The sequence below is a fragment of the Podarcis vaucheri genome (assembly GCF_965113315.1).
Source record: "Podarcis vaucheri genome assembly, chromosome: 4".
Taxonomy (NCBI): domain Eukaryota; kingdom Metazoa; phylum Chordata; class Lepidosauria; order Squamata; family Lacertidae; genus Podarcis; species Podarcis vaucheri.
In genome coordinates, this window is record NC_138762.1 from 59819213 (window position 1) to 59845027 (window position 25815).

Genomic DNA, 25815 nt, shown 5'->3' on the forward strand with positions numbered 1-25815 from the left:
GCAAGCAATAAAGTCTAAACAAATATGAAAGGAGCATAATGTACTTGACTCCCTGAAGCAAATGCATGGTGGCAGCAGCAAGCTGGTGGCCCATGCATTTTCCCTATCACCCCAAGGAGAGCTCCAGTGAACTGACTCTGCGTGGTTATTTCCCCATAACAGATACAATAAAAGACACAATGAACTTCAATCTCTCTCTTTTTAAAGTATATTTCTTTAACATAGACCTTAGGTGCTGAACATGGCCTATATACTTTAGTTGTACAGCTCTTCTTAAATATACCTCCTTACTTTTTATGCCTTCCCATGTATTTGGTAGGAAACTACATAATTTGTTCCCAAAGTTTTTCTAGAACTTATACTCAGCTTTGGAAAGAAGGAAGAGAAGGAATGACAATATTTTTAGCAATAAAATTGGAAAGCATGTGGGCCAGCAACTGGAAGGTACATGACTGACCAAGCCACACCAGTGTTTTAAAGGAAAGTGTTTACCATTGGCAAAAAAGACATAAATTCAGTTATTAGAGAAACAAATATGAATGAAATGGACTTACAAACAACTTAGCAATCTGATGGTCTGCATTTTAATATAAATAGTGCTAAAGATTAATTTTTCATTCTACACATGCCCTAAGCATAATTGTTGTCTGTTATCATGTTATCAGAAGCAGTTCCTGTTGGATTTCACGATGAATACTTTGTGCTCCTTCAACAGGATATCCTTCGTTTGTCCCCCATCAACACTATGATGAGCAAAGCTTTCATTGCATTCTGTGTTTGGCGATGGGTGGGTCAACAGCTGCTCCTAGCAGAGGAAAGGTAACTATAGCAACAAAAGTTATCTGCATCCTCATGTATTTCCTTGTGCCCACCCCAGTCCATGCTCCTTCCCACCGATCCTCTGAAGCCACCAACCAGCTGGCAAGATAAGAGAGCTCAAAGTCTCTTGGGCCAAAACTCTCCACTTGAATAAAATGTTGTTCAGTCGAAATCGGAGACCATCAGAAGCTAGTTAGGAGTGGCAGATGCTAGCAATGAGGCCTTGGCTGCATCGCCTTTGCTCTAAATGTGTGGTCAAGCTGTTGCCTCTTCTGTGCTTGAGTCTGAACTGCAGCACTTTCTTAGCAGCAACCGTTTCCCCATCTGCAGGTCCCCGGGTCAAACTCAGCTACAGTTTTGGCCGAACTTTTTTGGGACTTGATAAATGCAATGCCTGCATTGGAACATCCATTTGCAAGAAGTTCTTTAAAGAAGAAATAAGGTCAGACTCTCCGTACCATGTTTGGGGTGGGGACGAAGGGAAGTGGAAGTCTAGCTCTATTAATATTGCCAACTGCTTGGGGTGGTGGGCACTGGGAGGATGAGCTGAAGCATGTAATTTGTCACTAGTTCATATCTGCTGTATGTGTACTTGTCAGTAGTGAATATTACCTTTACAGCCATCATAGTAAATCCCCACATCGTCACCCTGCGTAATTTGTAGTGCAATCCTATGCCCACTTACTTGGAAGTAAATCTCACTGAACTCAATGCATGCATTCTCTCTTTTTTTAAAATTTATTTAATCAATTTTTCAATACAAACATCAACTGCAAAAGACACATACAACAAAAACCATGATAACAGTAATAACACAATTTGACAATTCTGATTTGGATACACTGATATACCTATGACTACACGTTTTTATACAGTATCTTCCCACCTCTCTCTCCTCCCTCTACCTCCCACCACTATCCGCCTTATCTCTTAAATATTCGTTCCAGATTTCTTCATATTTATCCATTCTTATTTTGCGTCAACATGCAGTTCGTTCATATGTAGTTAATCTGTCCATATTATCAATCCATGTGCTCAATGGAATCTTTTTGCAGCTCTTCCAATTCATCAAAACAAGTTTTTTTACTTCTAATATAGCATAGTACATCTAATATAGCACAGTACATTTTTTGACCCCTTGAAATCTCCACTGTTAAGTTGTAAGTTGTCAAATGACTAGCCTGTCTCAGAATCATTTTGCACCAATACCATTTTCAGGAGCTCTTTGCTTATAGGCAGCTCTTTAAAAGTTGCTTCTGAAATAATAATAATAATAATAATAATAATAATAATAATAATAATAATAATATATTTCTTACCCCCTCCCTTCACCACGACGTCCCAGGGTGGGTTACAACAATTACATATAAATTATTGAAAACAAATGCTGTTTTAAATACAGTTAAAACAGATTGCAATCGAGAGAATAAGATCCTAACAAACACATCTCAGGTGCCAAATGTCAGGTAAAGAAGTAAGCAAGGAATAAATTTTAACTGCTACATTTTAAAATATGAGTGCAACCACCACCTAGAATGTGCATAAATACATCTTTGCTGTGTAGAGTGAATCTGCTGCACTTCATTCACACCAGGAAAGGTGTTAAAAATAGAATTCATGTGACCGGTTGTAGCAACGTTAAATTCATTTTTATTCTTGTTAGCTCCACATAGGCTCTAGAGGAGCTCACAGCTTCATTCTGGTCTTGGGTTTTGTTTTGTTTTTTTAAAAAAAACACAATATAGGCCAAAATATTAGAATTCCAGTATACCATCACCAGAAACCCCAAGTAGCACCAGAGCTGCTAAATAAATTCATTATATTTGCCTAAAGGTAAAGGGACCCCTGACCGTTAAGTCCGTCGTGGACGACTCTGGGGTTGCGGTGCTCATCTCGCTTTACTGGCCGAGGGAGCCAACGTTTGTCCGCAGACAGTTTTTCCGGGTCATGTGGACAGCATGACTAAGCTGCTTCTGGCAAAACCAGAGCAGTGCACCTTCCCGCCTATTTATCTACTTGCACTTTGATGTGCTTTCAAACTACTAGGTGGGCAGGAGCAGGAACCAAGCAACAGGAGCTCACCCCATCACAGGGATTCGAACCACCGACCTTCCGATCGGCAAGCCCTAGGCTCTGTGGTTTAGACCACAGCGCCACCTGTGTCCTTGTATATTTACCTACCAGATGCAAATGCCTTTCCTGAATAAATAGTTTCTAACCTTCTAAAAGTCAGGAGGACACCAGCTGCAGAGAAGGCTTGGGTTCTTTCAGCCAACTGCTGACCCTCTGATGGTGGTGGCATGCAAAACAGGGCCTCACCTCAGAATATACAGCAGGAGGAGGAGGAGTAAGCAGGGTTCAGGCTGCATAGCCCTTCAAAATGTCAAACCCAGCTCATAATAAGAGCTCTACTTTAGGTGGGCTGTGCCGAAGGATTTATTTTTCTTTACATTATCAAAATTGACTGAAGCATGAACGAGGCTCAAGCATTTTCATCTTGCCAGGATTTTGTTAAGCATGTCAGGACAATTGTCAAACATAAATATTCTTCTAGTGAGAGTAAAACATCTACACAAACCATTATCATAATCATTAGATCTATTTCAGATTCACAAAGCAGAGATAGCCAAGATAAAAGTTATTAAGGTAGATGACAGCAGGTAAAGAGTTTTAAAAGGGATGAGTTCACTCTCTTCTAATATGATTTATATACGGAAAGGTGCTTTTAAGGAATTGGCAGCATGGTGGTGAAAAAATTGCTATATTAATAAATTATAGTTTTAATGCACCACTAGCTATATTATTACTATTACACCAAACAGAGTCAAATTACATTTTTGGGTATCTGCTTCTATATAAAATATACTTCACTAAAGTAATAAAAAGCATTGGTGGAGTTGCTATAAAAGACTCATTTCGCGTTTTACATTTATATTTAAACCACTAAAATGCCTATCATTATGACAGGTGGGTCATGACTCTAGAGGACAGACCTATAGATTGCAAGAACCCTGGCAATGTACAGAATATCTACAGCCTGCATATTTTTGCTAATATATACATGGGAGAGAAAGTAAAGAGTTCATTAAGAACCACTCAGGAGTCAAGGCTAGGTCTTCGTCCACTCTTGGTCTGGTGTGAATTTGGAGACAAACTGGACTTATTTGTTGATTTAGTGACACATAACCCACCCCTTCTAGTGCTTTTGCAGAGTAGCTTACAACAACTAAAATACATCATCCCCATAATAAAACACAATACAAAACAATATCTATCTATGAATGAAAGCAGACCCAGCAGACATAAACCACAAACAACGTTCATCATATACAACGTTATCTCCTGAAAGGTTTTCACCAGCTGGTGGACAGTTGCCAAGGAGGTGGGCAAACAAACCTTAAAGGGCAAAGTTTTCTATATTATGGTTTGGCTCTGCATAATATGTATAATGTCTGGAGAGTAAGTGCTCCACATAAAGGAAAATATACAGAAGAGCAGATTCAAAAGAAGAAGAAGAAGAACAACAACAGAATCAGTGTCTTGGGCACAAGCTAACCTAAATCTCTCCATCGCCACATCACCCACCCCACCCCATCCTGTTTCTCTTTATGGCTGAGGAAGGTGGGCACCTTTCCTGGCAGCGTTGACTAGCAGTTAGGCAGACCCAAGGGAGTATTTGGATGAAGAGGAGAAACTGGAGAGCTGATATATTATTTGTCACTAAGAGGATACTTATGGGACCCTGTTAATTAAAGTGCAGACCAGTAGTTTTTAAAATAGTCATCATTCACACTGAATTACCTCAGAAACAACTTAGCAGGGATTTATTAATGCTCTCCTAATGATAAATAAGCTTTCCTGAAAGACAACTTGCCTGCTTGCACTGCCAGTCAACCTAATAAGTGTAGCCAGTACAGTGGTGCCCCGCAAGACGAATGCCTTGCAAGACAAAAAACTCGCTAGACGAAAGGGTTTTGCGGTTTTTGAGCTGCTTCGCAAGACGAATTTCCCTATGGGCTTGCTTCGCAAGACAAAAACGTCAAAAACGTGTTTCCTTTTTCTTAACACTGTTAATACAGTTGCGACTTGACTTTGAGGAGCAACTCATAGAACGCTGTGTGGTAGCCTTTTTTGAGGTTTTTGATGATTTTTGAAGCTTTTCCAAAACTTTTCCGACACCGTGCTTCGCAAGACGAAAAATTCGCTAGACGAAAAAACTCGCGGAACGAATTAATTTTGTCTTGCGAGGCACCACTGTACTCCACATAAAATGAGTGTGCCCATGGTATGCTGGATTCTAACTCCCTTCAACACAGCCAGCATGCTCAATGGCTAGGGATGCTGGGAGTTGTAGTCTGCAACATCTGAAGGGTGCCACATTGATGGTCCCTGTTATGCAGTTTTTTGCAGCTCATGGTCTTAATTTGCTCATTCTGATTAGCCCTTTGCTACAGCTTCTTCACTGGATGGAAGGGTTTAATAGCAAACAGCTACCGTGACAGGTGCAGGGGTGGGGAAGGGAGATGCTGAATCCCCCCCCCCAAAGGAGAAATCCATCATGGGTGGACCATAGGTATGCTTTATTTATTTCACTTCAGGCTGTAGTAGATTCTGCTGATTCTGAGTATATCAAAACCATTCTGAATGAAACGTATCATTCATTCTAAGAAGTGGTAATTCATACCTGTTCTGCTATCATGCAACTTCACGCTACTCCTCTTTTCTTATCTTTGTCTGGATTAACTCTCATTAGCAAAATGGAATTACTAGCTCCCCACCCTGTTGAGTAATGAGTTCTGGTCTATGTGGTAATATTGCTTTTAAAGCCTGAGATTAAATAACTTGATGTAAGAGTGAGCTGCTATTCTGGCAACACCCATGATAAGCATTTACAAAGCATGTCAGGTCATTGGTGAACTGGTTAAATGCAGATAGAGTCATGTTCCCAGAGATTTTTACCTTTGCCCTGCAGGTTTCCGGATGAAGACATCCGTTTGGGTTAATTTATGTTCTTGTTGGTACTGAGTGTTAATGATAGGATGCAGCAGTTTTAATTGATTGCAATGAACAATGGCAATTATGAATCACTTGCATACAAACCACTTCAAAACCTTCATAAAGTTTGTCCTCAAAGGAACTCTGTTAGGCTTGCCTTGGAAATTCCCATTTCATAGTTGGAGAACTTAGGCCAAGAAGGAGGCTGCATCTTGTTTCATGGCAGAACAGGGGACTTCACCTCAGCACCACTCTCTCAATACCAAATTAGCCCCTTGGACCTGTCCCTGTTGGCATTTATCTGTCTGAGGAGACAATGGAAGGTGTGCCTTTAGGGCTTAAGTCTAACTATTGGAGAGTTACAGTGCCTGCTGTTGCTGTAGACCACATTGACTCTTATTTAAGGGCCACTTAAAAGTCCGCCCCCGCCTCCCAATATATACCTATAGGCATTTTTACATATGCTTAAAGACGCTATTGCTTCATTAGGTTTAGACATGAAAATGTGAATCCTGTATTAACCATAATGTCCATTGGCATTGCAAATGTCTCCTCTGTCTCCCTTGCATGAGCAACAATCAGATATTAAAATAAAGTAAAAATGCCTCTCAGATTTCCTGGGTCCTGAAATGAAACACAACTTTGAATTCTCAAAACTGACATTAAGACTGCTGCCCAGATTGTTTTTGCTCCCTCCTGCGCTTGTTCCTGAGGTGCACAAATGTAGCAGGCAAAGCTCTTCCCATCTTTGTAACTCCACACCAAGTTAGGCAAAGCATCACTTTTCAAAAATTCTCCATGTCAGGTTGCTGTCAAAGTGAAAGGAGCAGAGTCAGTGCTGAATATCTAAGAATTACTCCTCATTTAACAGGTTGCATTCAGACAGCACTTTATTTTGCTTTCATGAAGCTACCTGTTAACTTCCACATTTTATGTGATCTTTCACATGATATGAAAAAGCCACTGCTGAAAAGCTAGTGGAAGTCTAGCACTCATTTCTGGATTATTTGGCTCCGGGGGGGGGGGGATCAAGTGGCAACCCCATTAATCCAGAAAATTGTGGGAGTTCTGCATTCTAATTTCATGCAACCCCTTTAACGAGGAGCCCTGGGATCGCTGCCACAGGGGTGGCATGGGTCGCCGCTTCATCCCCCCCCCCCCATTTAGGGAAGATAGACTAAAGGATTCCGCCCAAGGCCTGAAACCGCCAAAGTTGTGACGTTTTGCTACGGGGAAGGCAAAACCTGTCAATGCAGGGAAATTCCTTCTGGGTCCTTTAACAGCAACCAATGAGGTAGCAGCGTCCGCATACCTGTGGAGAAGAGGTTAACCTGCAAAAGAAGGCATAACTGAGAGAGGGCAGGGTGGGAGAAGCTCTGGAGCCGACTGAGGACTCCCAGGTAAGTTCCACCCTCTATTGTGTGGGCAGGGTGGTCCCACCCTACCTGGCCAACTCTCCTGGAAACGCCCCCACCACCACTGGGATTGGTTAACTGAGGTTAGGCAGGAACCTCCAGGTATCCAGCGTAGGAGGGGGCAAAGCCAGGTTGTATTTTATGGAGCCACGTAGGATCGGGGGGGGGGTGCTACGTGCGACCATGCAAAAAACGCCCCTCATTTGATGTGGGGAGCAGTCATTATTTCTGTTTAAGGCTGTGGTAGATTCCTTGCAAGTCAGGCCATGTAAGGTGCTGAAGGTGGCATAAATGGTTCCTCCCCATTTTATCCTGTCATCTTGCATGTGGGGTATTCTAGGCTGAGCGATAGTGACTAGCCCAAGGGCACTCAGTCAGTTACATAGCTAATTTGGGATGTGAATACAGGTCTTCATAGTTGAAGGTAAGTCGTCTACCTCCTACACCACAATGATTCCCTGTGTTCCACGAGTAGGCTCCAATGGGACTTACTTCTGAGCAAACATGCAGAGGATTACACTGTCTCTGTGATCATCCACAAATCTAACTTGCCAATTCAACATACTCCTAAACTCAGAGGAGATAAAGGTTTAGATTTCAGTCAGTTTTGTAAAGGAGAAATGAAATCAATTTTAAGATACTCATGCTCAAACCACACACTCCGAAGGGATTCTGCTAGAATTGTTTTTAAAGCAAGGGATTCTGTGCCTAAACTGTATACATCTCTCAAGATCCAGTTTCTCAAGATCCAAAGGAAGATATGCATGTGCATTCTAAAAATTAAATTTATGCAAGGGGGAGGGAGGCAAGTTTTAAAGCATGGAATCCAGTTTTGTTTTGTTGATGGATCTGCATGAGCTTGCATTCTAACCCAGCTGTAACCCAAACAATCTTGCCAGACTGTCTTCAGCTCTCAATGATTAACATTAAATTCATGATGGGGTTAGATAAGGATATTTTTTCTACATTCACATGGAAAATTGGAACAATTGGGAAATTTTCTTGAATGCCTGCCATTAGACTAAATAAAGAAGAAGTTCATGAGGAGTCAACATTATTTGAATGTTTTATCTATGCATCTGCTGCCCCGGGCTCCTTTGGGAGGCAGGGTGCGATAAAAATGGGATAAATTGTAATAACAAAGAATAATTCTTATATTCTTGTAGGAGAGAGAAGAAAGTGTTTGTGTACATGCACACAACTGATTGAGGGGCATAATGAAACAAGAGAACCCTGAATTGGCTCCATTTACTTCCTCAGGAAAAGTAGAAAAAAAGGAGAAGGCTCCCTCTCATAAACAATAGCAAATGAGAGAGGAAAGCCTCAGAAATAACATGTGTATAAGGCCAAAAAGTGTGTTGTTGTGAACTACATCTGAGTGAATGTCACAAATATTAGCTGAGCATTTGACTGTTTCCAGTTGTCTAGGTATTTTGCAGTCTCCCTCAGGAGGTTGTGGACTCTCCTTCTTTGGAAGTATTTAAGCAGAGGTTGGGTGGCCATCTGTCATGGATGCTTTAGCTGAGATTCCTGCTTGGCAGGGGGTTGGACTCGATGGCCCTTGTGGTCTCTTCCAACTCTATGATTCTATGATTCTATGATTCTATGACCCTTGGGGTCCCTCTTCCAACTCTACAATTCTATGATTTATGATTCTATGAAGACATAGGCGGTTCTCCCTTTTCAATTGCACAAAGGAACTTAGTGTCTGTTTCTTGTGCCCAATTATTATCATCATTGTCAGATTTGTATTAGGAAGTGTTACTGACTGAATGCCTTTATCTTGACCACTGGCCCCAGTCAAGGCCAATGGTTAGTCTTCCATCTACGCTCAGAAACAGCCCTCCTAGTATTGTTTTTGAGGCAGAAATAGTAAAGGTAAAGGGAACCCTGACCGTTAAGTCCAGTCGCGGATGACTCTGGGGTTGCGGCGCTCATCTCGCTTTACTGGCCGAGGGAGCCGCCGTTTGTTCGCAGACAGCTTCCGGGTCATGTGACCAGCATGACTAAGCCGCTTCTGGAGAACCAGAGTAATGCCAGAAACGCCGTTTACCTTCCTGCCGGAGCGGTACCTATTTATCTACTTGCACTTCGTGCTTTCAAACTGCTAGGTTGGCAGGAGCAGGGACCGAACAACGGGAGCTCACCCATCATGGGGATTCAAACTGCCGACCTTCTGATCGGCAAGCCCTAGGTTCTGTGGTTTAACTCACAGCGCCATGTAGCAAGCTTTAAACACCTCTGGAAGACCCATCAATTTAAGCAGGTTCCTCCCTGGCCTATAAGATTCACCACACTGCTCTGTTTTGTTGTTGATATATAACTGAATGTTTTATTGATGATGTCTCTGCTTTTACCGATGCATTTTGGTTATATGCAGTATATAGATTTTTTTAAAAAAAAGAATCTTATTGTGCTTTATGTAAACTAGGAGTTTTTCATATCAAGGGGTATGTAAATATATTATTATTACAACAACAGACATTTAGATGTTATAGTTATTTCTTCGGTTTGTTTTATAAGCACCCCTTCTGTGGCTGCTTTCCAATTTAACTTCACTCCTGGATATTATTGTGTGGAATTGGAGTGGAGGGGGAATAAGTGATAGCTTTATCCATTTTCAAAGAATAGAGCCTGCTTGATAAAGGCTTTGTGCCCTAATAAAGAGTGGATACTACTTAGCCACCTTATAGATTTGTTTTGGAATCCTACCTGGAAATGTGAGAATTTGGCAGGCACTGCGGTCTGCTGGTGCTTAGCTGTGCTAAGGTAGATTAACAACATTGCATGTCTTGATTTGATGGCAGGTTTGACAGCTGGCTTTCTTCCAGTTTAAAACTCCCTCCCAACTACCTCTCCTACTACTCTGGGAACTACTCAGATGACACCATAAGTTGGCGGCCAGTGGATCTCTCCAGATTAACCACAAAATACCAGCACGACCAAGCAGACAAGAGGATTTGCACTTTTCTTACCCACACAAAAAGCTGCAGCATCGAGCGAGTCTTGTGGAAAACAGAGAGATTCCAGAAATGGCTAAAAACAAAACGTCTCACCCCTAACCTGGTCCAGGTTGGTATACAGGGCCCTGAGATATGGAATTTACACAACAGAGTGTTTAACAGGAGTAAAGTGTTTTATTTTTATGGGATCTGGTTCTCTCATATACACCCCACCCCAACACACACACACCACACATCACAAAGAAATCACTTGTAATTTGCTGGATCTGGCTCAGTTTCTACTAGTTTTCTTCACTACTTGGATACAGAAGGAAGCCATATGCACACCACAGCCACACCTGAAACTAAAGTTAACATATGGATGGGGTGCATGCCACCACTCAGTAAAAGCCATCCATAATATTGTGCAAAGAAGTGAAGAAAATCTTGCCACACCTCTGTACCTGATCAGTAACCAAATCAAGAAAAGATTCTCTTCACGCACACACACTGTCCGAACATGTTATCTGCACGCAAACTGCAAACACGTCAGAAAATAATTATTCACCTTAGCCTCTTGAATCTGTATGGTATGGAAAATCAAGCAAGAGTTTGGCAGTCCCTTAGAGATGAACAAATTTATTATGACATAAGTTCCCATGGACTGCAATATGCCATGGATTTGCTTTTGTTTTTGTTACTTCCTCTTAACGTTCCCACCAACTTCCATCTTTGAAGGCTAGCCATTGTTCAGTGCTTACCTCCTAAACTGCATAAGCTAATGTGGGGTGACAGGGTTATGAATTTGGACCAGGCATGTTGGAACAAGCTGGTGACTGGTCTCTTCCAATCTGGGAGAAAACGCCTATTGCATAAGAAGCTTCAGCAAAAGTAGCAACCTGATCTTTACTCTTTAGACCCATCCCTGCTAGGTGTTGGTGCCAGTGAGTTTCTTAAAGGGCAACCAAAGCATCACCTGCTGCTCAGCTGATGCCAATGTCTGTGGGTGCGTCGTGTCAAGGTAGGGCAGTGTTGGGTCGTCCTCTCCCCCCCCCCCCAGATTCTTGCAGACACAGCTACCCTACAGAAGAAACTTGCTATCCTCCTAGAGTATCAGACACTCTCTGGTGGCCTCATGCCCAGAGGCAGGCACCAGCCCAGCACTCTGAAGTATCTTTCATCTCTCTCACCCAACTATAGTGATGCATGTCATGCGAGAGGAAGCCTGTTGGCCTTTTTACTGAATTCCTTCTGAGTCACGTAGGTTGAGTGAAGAGATAAATCTCATCTTCTGGCCGTAGTTCCTGCTGTTTGGGGACAGTTGCTGGGCAGTTGCTGTCTCCAAGGAACAGGAGCAAAAGGCCAAGAATTGGGGGGAGGCAAACAACAAAACAGCAGCAAAGCATACCAGCAGCATTGAAGAGAAAAAGAAGGAAGGAAGGAAAATGGAAGCAACAGCACTGGGCAATCGGGCATTGGATCCCTAGAACTCTTTGTTGGGGGAAATGTACTGTGAATGCTTTAAATATATAGTGTATATACAGCAGTGGCCATCTTGCCCTCAAACACAGGATGCTGGTTTTTGTTGTTGTTGTTGTTGAATTGTAGAGAAAGAAAGATGCTGACCACTAGTTGCACCAGAGAGCCTTCTCACATTGGGTCAGCAGATAAATGGTGCTGGTGTTACAGCTTTTGGTTCACCTAATTCTCAAAAGCAGGAAATGTCTATTTAAATAACTGAGATGTTTTGCCAAAAGGGGGTTATAGGATGGGCTCTTTAGAGACTTTGTGTCTCTTACTTGATTCCGTCACACAAATGCTGGCCCATTTTGTTCTTTCCTTCTTCATCCCGCAGAGCTGCTACAGTTAGGCATGTTCTTGGGCAGGAATAACATTCCAGTCCTTAGGACAGAGCAAGCTCCACAGCACCCACCTGCGTGCCCAATGGCAGATTCAAAGAAACAGAGGCTGGTTTTCTATCATGTGATGGAGATGCTCAGAGTACAAACAAAGGTGTTAAAGAAAGGCACTGGCATGGCTTCCTACCTTACCACTCACAAAATTGATATGAGACTTTGAAAAGTTACAACCTCCCTCACCCATCAAACATTCTCATGATTTAAAAGAAATATCTCTTGCCAGATCAGAAAAAAATAGCTCACTTTCTAATATCTGAGCAATTTTTCAAGGGAAATTCCAAATGACATTTTAATAATATAATAATAATATTTGCATACTACTTATCATTGACAAAGCAAACTGAAAAGGATTTACAAAGATTAAAACCAAAATTAAATGCAGAATCTTCTGAGGCCCTTCTTTATGTGCCTTCTCCTCGAGGTCCAGAGGGTGGCAGTGGCTGGCTCCTCATCTGTGGAATGCCCTCCCCCAGGAAGTTTGCCTGGCACCTTCATTATACACCTTTAGGCGCAAGGCAAAAATGTCCTTTTTTAACCAGGCCTTTGGTTTATCTGATTGACATCCTATGCCCTTTTAAAATGTGGCTTTTTGGGGGGGTATTGTGTTGTTGTTTTTATTTTTATTAGTATATATTTTGGTTTTATATTTTGGTTTTGTTCTGTGAACTGCCCTGAGACCTCTGAGTATAGGGTGGTATATAAGTAGTAGTAGTAGTAGTAGTAGGGAAAGCTTGAGCAAACAGGTGCATTTCCAAGAAAATCTGGAATCACACACAGCTGTTACCTTCCAGATGTCAGGAGGGAGGGCATTCTAGACATAGGCAGCAGTATGGAGAAACTTCTCAGGGAGGTATGCCAGACACCCAGCGAATACATGTCACATCCACTGAGAGGGTTTTAAATTATTTTTACTTTTTGAGCCAGCTTAGTCATTTATTGACCCTTTCTCCTTCTGTGTCTGACCCACATAAAGACGCTTAAGTATAAGCAAGCCCATATTTGTGCTACTATTATCAGAAAAGTAGACAACTGATATAATGTACAAGCCAAATAACTTTTAAAATGAAAGATAAGTGGCTCTAACAGAGATATCAATATAACCAAATTTCCCACAAGGGAGGCCTCATCACCTACAACAAATTAAAATAAGACAAGATAGATGAAGAACAAAACAAAAGCATGGACACTGAGGCTTTGACACTTTACACATTTACCTGGAAGTAGTCCTCTGCAACTCAGTAGAGCTAACTTCTGAGCAGGCAAACGTAGGCTTGCACTGCCAGCTCTATCTTTCCAGCTTGTAAATCAAGGAGAGCATCACTGTGAAGAAAAGGACCTGCCTACTTGAGCAGAGAAGTGCTTTAATCGAGAATCTCACATTTCCCTTTCCCCTCAAAATCCCCTGTGCTACTCCAAGATTTAAAACGGTTCGATTTCCAGCCCCCACAGGTCCTCTCCCTTACTCCACAAGATGGCAGCATGAAACATGTCACCAGAGCTTTGTTGGCAAAACAGAACTGCAGCTGTGCAAGAAGTATGGGGAATCCCCTCTAGCAAGCAAGCAATATTTCCTATTATGAGCATGTAGGTTCACAACAGTAAAGTTCCATTGCTTTAACGCGAGGATCACAGCCAACTTTTTATTCAGAAAATGTAGGAATGTTTAAGTACAAAAACTGGCATGGCATATATTCGCCGCCTCCTTCTACGCTAGGGCAAGCTTCACATTGCTCCGAGTAGCTTCTGACAGAAGTTTCCCACAGCGAGGTGCCTCCCCTCTCTCTACTCCCTTCTCTCCCCTTGTTCAGTTTGGATGAAACCCAATCTCTGCTGGCTGCCTTGTGCCACACAAATATCTCCCAGAGTGCAAAATCTTTTATGCATACTGTACTTTCCATTTGAGCACTCCCTAGAGCGTTGGAGTTGAGCCAATTTCTCTCACAGGCTAAAGTTTCCTCTCTGTGCTGAAGGCGTCTGCCGAACTTCTAAGTAGGCTCGACATTTGCTGGGAAGTCAAACTCATGGTGCCAGACGGAAAAATCAGTCAGAACTGGGGACAGCCACACACTAGATAAAGTTTGGGTTTTTTTTATTTTGGTATAACATTTTAGTGGGCACAATAGCTTTTTCTCCACTTGCCCCAGTTATTTATATGCACTAGATTTCAGCTAAATAATGCTACATACCCAGTTGGAAGAAGACCAGTTTTTTTTACCAACACTCATTTTTCTTTCCTGGCTTTGGCTACCATTTTACTTGACTACCATGAGTACTGAAACACTGGATATATTAGCAGACCTTTGCGAAATATTGGCAAAATATACTGCTGTGTAGTCAATGTTCTGGGGAAAGGAATTGCACATTTTGAAGTTCAGTCTTCCAAATAAAATTATTCCAATGTTTATTTATATTTATAACCCATTCTGTTCCAGAGGCTCAGTGCAGGTAATCTCAGAGGGATTATTTGTTTGTTTGTTTGATTGATTCAATTCCATTTATGGATCATTTCCCATGAAATATGCTGAAGCAATTTCACAGTAAACAAAAAACAAGAAACCTATCAACAATAAAAAAACCAATTACAGTGTGTGTGTTTGTGTGTGCATGCGTGTGTGTGTGTGTGTGTGTGTGTGTAAAAACCTTTTTTTAAAAAAAATCCATATATTAAAACAAAAGAAAAATAATAATTTGTAAAAACAATTTCAAATCCAATAAGGATACAGGTGGGAATAAGTATTCAAATTCAATACAAGCTGCGAGAAATACTGTTTACTTCAGGCTTGACGAAGTTCTGTGGGAACTTCATGAAGTCTCTCAAGACTTGGGCTGGGTGCCAACCATGGAGTATTTGGCTGGGCAGTGACTTCTACTGCCTGTCTCTTCATTGCCACAAGTCCTGGCTAGGTGGTAACTAGACATAGGCTGCATCTGGACACATCAAATAACCGTTTCAGTTAAACACATTTTAAACTTTGTATGACAAATCACATTGGCAAAAGCGGAACTCCACACCACCACCTGGTGTCACAGTATTATAATGCATATACAGTCAAACCTTGGTTGTTGAACATAATCCATTCCGGAAGCCTGTTCAGCTTCCAAAATGTTCGACAACCAATTGGTTGCAGGAGCTTCCTGCACTCCAGCGGAAGCCGCATCGGACGTTTGGCTTCCAGAAAACGTTCGAAAACCAGAACACTTACTTCCGGGTTTGTGGCATTCAGGAGCTGAAACGTTCCAAAACGGGAGCATTTGGGAACCGAGGTTTGACTGTATGACACTTTTTCTTTACCAATCTAGCTGAGTCCTTACCCCCCCCCCAGTACACTAAAACCCCGGGGGGGGGTGTTAATACATACGACCCAGTCTAAAAGGTCATAGATTGTTACGAGTCAAAGGCCTGGTTAAAAAGGAAGGTTTTTGCCCAGCACCTGAAGATATATAATGATGGCTCCAGGTGCACCTCCCTAGAGAGAGTATTCCAGAATGCACCAGGAAACTGCATCAGAGAATCCAAACACAGTGTTACTCCATTTAGGAATACTGTGTTTCTTTCCCTTTTCTTTCATTCTAAATAAAAAGGATATCTACTGCCATTCAAACAACAATTCCTGCATTGCAGGGGGCTGGACGAGACAACCCCTTGGATCTCTCCCAACTCTACAGAATCTGTGATTCTGATTCAAAGGTCTGGAGTACTCTTAGGATTGCACTGTGAATGGCTGTTCCCATGGGTTGGTTTTTTGTTTTTTTTAACCCACAGCAGAAAATAGGCATTGATACCCTTGCCTAACCCAGTAATCCTCTTTCATTGACAGGCTAAGCAACTGCAAATAGCACATTTCAAAGAAAAGCATCTCTAAAGTACACTTACTCCCACTGCTGCATCAAGGCAGTTGTACTCCCTTGACGGCTGTGTCTTCCCGTATGTAGTTTTGGATACAGAGGAGACTTGACAGAAGTTATTGGGCTCAAGTAATTTTCTTTTATAGTGCAAAGAATTATGACAAGCCTTAACATACTTGAATCAAAATGACAGACCATGAAATAATGTTTTTCACTTTACACCGCCTGCCCTGTCTGACCCAGCTATCAATTGAGTGGCCTGCCACAATGATTATTTCGTCTGTCACAATGAAAATCTTTATTGCAAACTACAAATGCTCCTTTGCTGAAAAGCCTTCCCTGCCCCAGAGACAACCTCGATTTAACTTTGTGCTTATATGCAGCTCTGAATGGAACACAGCAGCCTATACAGGAGTAAGTTCCAGGTTATGTTACTTGCATTTCAGTTCCAAATAAACGTGTGTGTTTAATGCCTGGAATTATCAAAAATGTGAGTTTTTTCTTTTGACTCTTTGTTTGGAGGGATGCTTTTCTTTTTTAGCATTTTGAGTTATATCCAATGGACTCAAGTTAGTCCTGTCCATTAATTGTAGGGAGCCTACTTGGAGTATGACTAATATTGAATTCAATCCTACTATCTTAAGTCTTTTTTCCTAATATTAATGGGGGGGAGGAGTTGTGTTGCAGATGGACAATGGCTACCATTTAAATTTTCTTTTAAAATAGCCCCCCACCCGCAATATTATGATAGAAGTGTTTTTAGAATTAGATCTGCTGTGGGAGTGAATTGCCATTTGATCTGAACTGAAAAGTGTAGCTACCTTTCTTCACACACCCCTCCACTATAAAGCAGGTGTGTGTACCAAGTCAAAACAAATCAATAAATTCAATCAATTAAGTTTATTGTTCTGCTACAGTGAATCAATATATATCAACTATTCAGTCAACTGGCCAATTGTTTTGGTTACACAAACTTTGACATTTGATTTAAGCTGCTAATTACTGAAAAGAAAACCCGATCATCTAATGCTCAGTTGCAGAAGAAAAAGGGGAAAATCAATAATACATTCATACACAGCAAAATTCTCTCTAAAAATGAGAAGGAGGCCTAGGCCAATAAATGTTATAAAAAGCAACATCAACTTCAATGTTAACAAATAGGAAAACCTCCCCCTTTAACCTGTAGATCCCTTTGAGTCATTCCAAATAGCTACACCAAAGGGCAGCTGTCTTATGCTGCCCTTTGGCACTCAGCTCTGGTGCCAGGCCTTAGTTTCCAGCTAAATAGTTAGGAGTGTCCCCAGGTGGGCAGTGCCACAGCAATAACAGTCCTATTTGCCACGGCTAGTGCATTCCAGAGACCAGGGGATCAGGAAGCCAGGGCTGCCCTAGCAACTAAGCAAACAGTTAATTGGCTCAGGCTACAAGTTGTAAAAGCAACTGCAAAACCATGAAAATATATTTAAGTGTTGCCATCAAATTTTAGGAATGACAGATCTAAACAAAAAAACATTACAAATCTATACACACTGAATCGCCATCAGTGACAGTATAAAAAGGTTCTCTGAAACAAACATTTGCACCAGCCATCTAAACAACCCAGTGGCATAGTGTGGGGGGTGCAGGGGGGGCCCGGCCGCACCGGGCGCAACATCTGGGGGTTAGGGTTAGGGGGCGCAAATCCACGGGTTAGGGGGCGCAAATTACTTACCTTGCCCCGGGTGCTGACAACCCACGCTACGCCACTGAAACAACCACAGGCCGTGAGTCTGGCAAGTCTTTGTCAAAAGAGAGTATCAAACAGCAGGTAGCACCAACAAAAGCCTTACGGGATTTTCATGTTCTCAGAATATGCCAGATGCCACTTTCCTGACATTTCCTGATCCCAGTTCATTCAGGATTCTAAAGCTAAGAACGACTGCCTTGAATTCTGTCTGGAAACTAACGGGCAACTAGTGCTGTTCTTTTAGTGCTGGTTTAATTTGAGCTTTGCAGTAGGTCTCAGACAGTATCTTGGCTGACACATTTTGAACTAGGGTTGCCCAGTCAGGAGCACCCCAGATCCAAGTGATACAGGAGGCATTTTGACACCTGTGCGTTCGAATGTCAACACATATGAAACCGATGGCAGTGCTTCTTTGCAGCTATTAGGCTATTTTTGCTTTCCGTTTCCCAAGTGAGGGACGCTGTGGCAGTAGGACAGCACCTTCTCATTTTGCCTCAGGAGGCAAAATGGGGTGTGCTGCCCCTGCAAGTACCCAATCTGCCCCCAATTCCCATGGCTAAATAATATCCTCTAGTTATTTCAAAATAAATCTACTATTGTTGGGAGTTTTCACTGCGCAGTGGGATGTGATTTTCATATGGATCCATTATAAATATCATAAGCAATTTATTCATATTTCTATTATATAAACATGCCTGTGCATATGGGTTCTTTTGTACATCACTTTTCAGCTATGATTTTAATTAAAAAATAATTAAGCAGGGTCACTGAATTTAATGTGTACCTGCTTCTTCAGATGCTCTGTTTAATTATATACAGCAGTGGTAATTTGTAGGGTCAGGTCCTAACCATACAAAGGGACATACAAAACACAGGCCCATTCAATCAGTATGCAGAGAAAAGACTGACCCTTTCCCCTTCTCTTCTTTTTAGGGTCTGAGTACACCGATGCTTCGCTGCCCTTCACAACGGCTGCTGGACCGAATAGTGCGGCGATATGCTGAAGTGGCAGATGCTGGTAGTGTCTACATGGACCATTTCACCGACCGGGATAAATTGCGCCTCCTCTACACACTCTCAGTTAATGCACATCCCATCATGTTACAGGTACGACTCCATCTGTCTTCCTGTGGGGTAAATTACCACCCCATGACCTAAGTTCAAGTCATTTTGACCAGCTGGAGCTACAGTAAACTTGGTTCGAAAATAGGGATCAGTAGGTTTCATAGCCACTCTGCTGCACAGAGAACTGCAAGAGCCTAAATTTACAAGCCAAGTGGACTGGACACTTGCCTTGACAGAGATCAAGAACAACCTCGTAAAATTGGAATCAATGCACACTATACTGTGACTCCCTCTCTGAGAAGCTGCGCTCAAATGAAAAATGGCAGTGGGTGGGAGTATTATTTTGTTGAGCAAAATTGTGTGGTACTTAACCACACAGGTTCTGGTGAACTGAAGAGAATCATGAAGGCCAATTCAAGCAACAGCCATACAGACCCACACCCTCTCAGTGCATACACACAACATATTGAATATAGGCACAGCAAGCCAAACCCTTTGAATTAGCCATTATTAAACTCCCTGAAGTATGCAACATGAACCGAGTGACAAAAATGCACACCAGCCAATTCACAGGCCAATTCACACAGCTGGTTTCCAACGTGCACATTCTAGCCATTCAGAAAGAGAAATTAAAAAGTCAGCACAGACTAAAAAGAGAAGTCCCAAAGTGGTGTTGTCCATCAAACTTGAGCCTACATCATACAAAACCAGAGGGCTGTATTTTAAGCTGAGAGGGTGTTTTTTAAGCAATCAGAAATCCTGCTAAGATGCCTTAGTGAGGCCTTAGTGGGGCCTTAGTGATATATTACATGCAACATCTTGATAGTCAACATTAGGTGCATAACTTGGCAATTTTATATTTGGAAGAATCTAAGAGGGCAACATGTTCCATTTTATTAAGTCTTTACTTTTGGAAATCATGGGCATATTTGACCAACTTCTAGTGAACGAAACCAATGGTTCATATCCCACAAAACTATGGACCCTAGACTGATATGATATGAAGGTCTTTGGGATGCCAAGTGGAAGAATTTTGCAGATATGAGTCTCCATGTGTAGGGGTGTCATGTCAAGGACTGAATCTGGGGGCCTTGCACATGCAAAAGATGGACACTACTGCCAAGCTAAAGCACATAGCCGCAACAACTCTAGAGGTGGTGGTTCTTTTCCACCTAGCTGTGTATCTCTGTTGTTTTCACAAAAGAAGCACATCATGATTATTCACATTTTTCTTCCTTGATGTCTACAAATGTAGAAACAAGCATTAACCTATAATAAAACTCCATTAAATACAATGGGGCATATTATTGACTCATATGATTCCTTAGGGTGTATATCTAAAGCCTTGGAGTAGCCATTAAACAGTTTAAAGCTGACCCTTGCATTAACTTCAGCCCAGATTGTTGAAGGTGTGCTTAAATTGGTCTTAACTTTTTATTTCAGCAGGTCGGCAAGTTCATATGGGAGAAGGGAGTCCTGTTAATATAGTTCCTTCTTCTTTCCCCCTTTATGAATATTGCAAAACTTAACAATACATGTTTTATCTTTATGTTTTACTTTACATTGTACCTTCACTAAGTTGGTGTCTGAGAATACCTTTGTCAACACAAAACCATGGTATCAGAAGGGACAACCCTGTTGCACAGTCTTCGGTGGGTAGTGGCTGTCCATCAAAAAGGGTGAGGCGATCAATCAGCATTCATTAACAGGGTAATTGGAACAACTATTTATTTCTTATAAAATCTTCCTTTTACTGACCATTACCAGTGAACACTGATTTATGGCTGATCACCTTAGCCATTTTGATATCTGGGAGGAGTCTGTGACATTGGTTTGCCTGTTCTGAGTAAAGAGAGGAGACCTAGAAAGGGGAGGTTTTTATTCTGGCTACCTCAAGAGAAGAAATTTTACCATTTTGGAAGTGGCTGGCAGTTTTTGCATGAATGCTGCTGTTGCAGTGGGACGGATACTGCTATTGGAGCTATGCACTAGGTTGGCTGAGGGCCCAGCCAAATCAGGCATATATGGAGGGTCTCAGATGAGTTGGGCACACATAGCCACTGGTCAGGTTGGATTGGCCCAGAGTGACTGGTGGCTATAAGGAGGGAGGGCATAAGGCAGAAAGGAGAGCTGGGCAGCAGGTGAAATAGGCCAACTTAACTGACCAGTGGATGCACCTTCCCAAAAGAAAGTAGGCCCAAGCAGTGGCTCTCCTTCCTCCTTGATGACTTACAGGATCAACAGCTGTAGAGCTGAGGCATAGATCCTGCATAGGACTGGATCCTCCTCCTTAACAGCTGTTAAACTGTACTATCCAATCCAGGCATAGGCAAATTCAGCCTTCCAGATGTTTTGGGACTACAGCTCCCATCATCCCTAGCTAACAGGACCAGGGGTGATGGGAGTTGTAGTTCCAAAACATCTGGAAGGCCAAGTTTGCCTATGCCTGATCCAATCTTATGCTGTGCTGTGGCCCTAACAGTTTAAAAGGGTCTTAAGGGTTAAACAAAATGGTGATGGGGAGACTTAGTTTCGGGGACAAATCAGGGATGGGTGGCCCCCAGGATAGCATATTGCCCTGATATGGGTGCCTTGGAGCAGGGACACAGGGTGGTTTGTTTGTGGACAGCCCTAATTGCTGTGAATGCTCTTGCAGTGTGTTTGCTTTGACACTTCATAAAATACCTGCTCGGAAGTTATGAATTCGAGTAAACAAAATATGACAAAACATTGCAATCCTTCAGTGCTCACTTCTTCAAAAGGTGTGGTGGAACTTCTGGTGAGGAGGGCCAAACAATGCACAAGTTAAGCCAAGATTGAAGGGGCTTTTAAAAAGGTGGGGCGTATTCTTACCTTCACATCATCACATAAATAGTCCCACATTTGCACTAACACATTTTGTCTATTGGACAGATTTTCCCTGGAGCAGAAGGGTGGCCATTTCCAAAATACTTGGGGTCCTGCGGCCGGCTGATAGTCACTACCAGCACCAGACCTTTGAAGGAATTCTATGGCTCATCTTCTGATGTGGCAGCAGACCTAGCTCTTCAGCTCCTTGCTATCATCAATTCCATGAGGAACAATGACCTGAACTATTTATTCTACTTTACCCATGTCGATGCTGGCACATTTGGCGTTTTCAACAATGGACATCTGTTTATCCGGGATGCCAGCACACTGGGAGTCATTGACAAGCAGGAAGGTACTCAGCTTCATCTTTGAATAAGCATCTGTCACAAGAGGATATGATGAGGCAGGAGCGGGAGGGAATAGATATTTAGCTTCAAGCTTTTTGATGGTAGATCAGTAAATTAAAAGGAATGAAAGGTGACAATCTGTATACCAATAAGATTCTGGGCAACTGGAAATTAGCACATTCAGCATAACTCAAACACACATACATGAACATTCATATCATAGCAGAAAATTGTCAGATTACCAAAATGAGCACATGCACACTCTACATGTACCCACCTGAAGCAAAGCCAGAGAGCTCCAAAGCAAAGCAAGACAACTAGACGTATAAGTTTGGGAAAAAGGAAGAGAAATAGCTAGCTTTCAGCTAGAAGAAAAAAACTGAGGAAAGTGCCAGGATGGATGGTAAAACAAAAAACCTATAGTCAAAGCAACTGGGGAAAATGTTCTACATGGTCCAATCCTGGGCACCTGACAAGCACAGGTAATCAGAGAGAACAAGCAGCATAAATATGGGCAGTAAGCAATCAAAGCACATGAGTTTACCAAGGGTAATATGGAAACTAAAGGAGAGATACTCCAGGTTCCAGCATTTTAAAAATGGGCAACCTGCCCCGCCCATCAAGTGATCCTGGGACCGGCTATTCACTTTAATCTATTAAAAGTATGCCCAACTTCTCTGGAGAAATATGGAGAGAAAAAGAGGTTTGTGGTTAATGCCTGCTCTGTTGTTTGCCGGGCAGCTTGATGGCTCCCCTTAGGACAGATCCCCCATCCACAAGTTCTTAGAAACAGCTGAGGCAGCCTTGAGCAGCTTTCACAAAAGGGAGACCATTTGACTGATGATGCTTGCATTTCCTGTACATTTTATAGCTTTTACCTGAAACCCAGTCCTACAAAGCTTAGATCTAATTTCAAAATGTAAGATCAAAGCCCAAATTGAGAAACGTTATGTACAGTACAGTCCTTCAGAGGACCGTCTCATTGCAGAGTTCAAGGAGAGTCACATGACTGAATGCTCAGTATGTCTCTGTACATGGAAAGATAGCATGTTAGGGAGAGGACTGGGACACAACTATTCTCTCAGACATAATATGTAATATGGGCAGGGTAAATAATTCTTCTTCATCATCATCATCATCATGGAAGATCCTTGTTCTTAGACAGGCATAGGCAAACTTGGTCCTCCAGACGTTTTGGGACTACAACTCCCATCATCCCTGACCACTGGTCTTGTTAGCTAAGGATGATGGGAGTTGTAGTCCTAAAACATCTGGAGGGCCAAGTTTGCCTATGCCTGTTCTTAGGAGATGGGAAGAGATGGAGGTCTCACACCGTGCCAAGGACCTGGCAGGATAAAACTTCTGTTCTTCTACTAGCTCATACCTTTTCCCTGTGGAACAGTCAAGACAAGTTGATCCATTTGTAATTCAATTGACCATCTAATCTAAATTTAAACATGCTGAGGTGTATAAAGATAATATTTGCTCACATAAAATTGTGGCACTTGAAAGATTAACAAATTATTACTGCATAAACCTTCGTGAAGTACAGCCCACTTCATCAGAGGCTTATGCCATAATAAATGTTAGTCTTTAAGATGCCCTGAAATACTTTTGTTGTTTTTGCTGCAATGCAGACTAACATGGTCCTCCTTCTGGAATTTGTTCATTTATGTTTATAATCAAAGCTTCTCATTACTTTCTGTTAGGCAAGCAGTTGATGGACGGACAAGAGGAACATAAGGACATATTCAGCTGCCTGGTTACAGACTGCCAGTCTGAGCTTCCCTCCTGTAATTCCATCAAGGATACACAAAGCCTCATCATGGTTTGTGAGGAACTTTTGCCTAAACTCTTAAAGGAAAAATTTCTGCCTCCTGTCCAGGAGAAGATTGACAGAGCTCTGAGCAGATGTGCAGACAGCTTTCTAACTGACCAAGAAGTCATCAGGGCAGCTCAAGTGCTGGAAGAGATTTTGCAACCTCTGCAGACTTGTGATCCTCGTTTTGCCTACCGCTATCCTGATTGCAAATACAGAGATAAACCCTAAAAGGAAAGCTTGCTGCCATCTACCTACTACTACTACCTTTGAAGTCAAAAGAATAGAATCACCCAGGAAACACTGATTTTGCCACCATTAGACATTCACTTTGCAAGCATTCCATGATGAAACTCAGTGGTCCTGTTGGGGTTGCTCTTCAAAGGTTCACAGCACCTCTACGAGCTCCTTGTTATTGACCACCACAATCTAACGTCTCACGTTTACCTTGCTTTTACAAATGCCTTCAGCAAGATCAATGCAAATCTCACAAGCTTGTTGTTTAAGAGCATGCTAAAGATGAACCGAGCCATTGTTACAATGGTGACTTTCTTTCTAGGAAGCTGCTCTCTATGGCTGCACAGACTTTGCTGACTACTTGTAGGTGATGGAATCAATTGTCCCTTTCAGGACAACATAGACATCCCTGCCCTGTTCCCTCTCCATGGTAGCTCCATCTTTCCAACTGCAAGCTTTCTGCTCCTCGTTCCCTGTCCTTCTGGGCTGAGTCAGGGAAGGCAGGGAAAGTATAAGTTGCCAAAGGCACACATGGCCCCACAAGCAAACTGCCTGTGCTTTACCTTCTTCCATCATATGTGCTTGAAATCTTGCCTTTCTTTATTCTATCTTCATACCCAGAGCCATTTTTTTTTTGTTGTTCATATGACAAATGAGCCAGGATTCTGTGGAGAGACACAGAACATTAACTGAAGGGGTTGCCCACTCACAGCAGGAGTGGGAAGGAACTTTTGCTGACACCCCAGCTCTTCTAGAAAGATAGATGAAGATCACAACCACTGTAATGGATTACTATTGATTTAATGTGAGATGGGATCATAACAAGAGGTACTTGCCCAGATGGAGAAGATGGAGATAGGGTGAAGGGCTTGAAAAATGAGAGTCACTTGGCAATGGAAGATGGTGAATGCATAAAGAAAGGCGTTATTCAAGATGATGGTTTGATGTGTGAAGGAGTGGTCCAGGTATATGGAGCAATATAGAAGAAGTTATAGGGTATGAGGCAGAGATAAAGGGAGTTGGAAAACAAGTGCATTATCTGTCCTTTTATAATATGGGCTGGGAGCTGAGCTTGGTACCCGTTTAAAAGAGTCATCACTGTCTGATGCTGAAAGGCATCTGGCAGGAAGGGGTGGACTGTGCATGGCGAGGACAGGCCATTGAGGGCCCTTCCCAAGCCCCTCGGGCCCTCAGCCAGCATCTGATCTGGCCAACTGCTGAAAGCAAGTCTGACATCAGGGATGGGGAACCTGTGATCCTCTGGAAATGGTTGGAGTTTCCCTTGAAAGGTATATTGAAAATTCAACTAGTGCAGAATATTGCAGTCAGAATGCTGTGGGGTGCCAGTAAATTTGGCTCCATTACAACCAGATTTATGCAAACTGCACTGGTTGCCAATTAGTTCCAGGCTCTATTCAGTTTAAGGAACCTGGGTACCTTAAGGACTGCCTTCTTTCAAATGTTTCTCCCCACCTGAGCCAATCATCATCCAAATTTCTGTTCCAGTTCCCTTGCCCCTGTGAGGTGACACTAGTATGTAACAAAGTTAGGGTTTTCTGTATTGTAGCACCCACCTTATAGAGGTATTTATTGAGATTTTCAAAAAAGTTACCAAATATAAAAAGGGGGGGGGGGGAGAAAAAATACAAAATAAAAATAGTTAAAAACAATTCAGTCTTTCCATCACATATTTTCATTTGCTTATTTCCCGGACCTCCTCACGCCTCCCTTTTCTGTATTCCAATTCAAATTTTTAATTCAGCAAATCCCTCCCCTCTTCAATCATCTTAATCTTCAATTTTAAAATATTATAACATTAAGTTTTTACCTGTTAA

General features: G+C 42.1%; 1 protein-coding gene across 1 annotated transcript; it reads left to right on the forward strand.

The window, feature by feature from the left end:
- Positions 1 to 920: 920 nt before the first annotated feature.
- Positions 921 to 25010, forward strand: DIPK2B (divergent protein kinase domain 2B). The gene is made up of 5 exons (XM_082219887.1): positions 921 to 1261; positions 10037 to 10301; positions 18596 to 18769; positions 21641 to 21929; positions 23634 to 25010. The coding sequence occupies exons 1-5, from the start codon at positions 1026 to 1028 to the stop codon at positions 23972 to 23974; spliced, it is 1305 nt and encodes a 434-aa protein (XP_082076013.1). The 5' UTR covers positions 921 to 1025; the 3' UTR covers positions 23975 to 25010.
- The last annotated feature ends 805 nt before the right edge of the window (positions 25011 to 25815 follow it).

Excerpts from the sequence above, each read along its gene's own strand:
- DIPK2B (XM_082219887.1), top strand. The coding sequence starts at position 1,026 with ATGCTAGCAATGAGGCCTTGGCTGCATCGCCTTTGCTCTAAATGTGTG. Across the intron at positions 18,770-21,640 it reads CACATCCCATCATGTTACAG|ATTTTCCCTGGAGCAGAAGG; the intron begins GTACGACTCCAT and ends TCTATTGGACAG. Across the intron at positions 21,930-23,633 it reads AGTCATTGACAAGCAGGAAG|GCAAGCAGTTGATGGACGGA; the intron begins GTACTCAGCTTC and ends ACTTTCTGTTAG.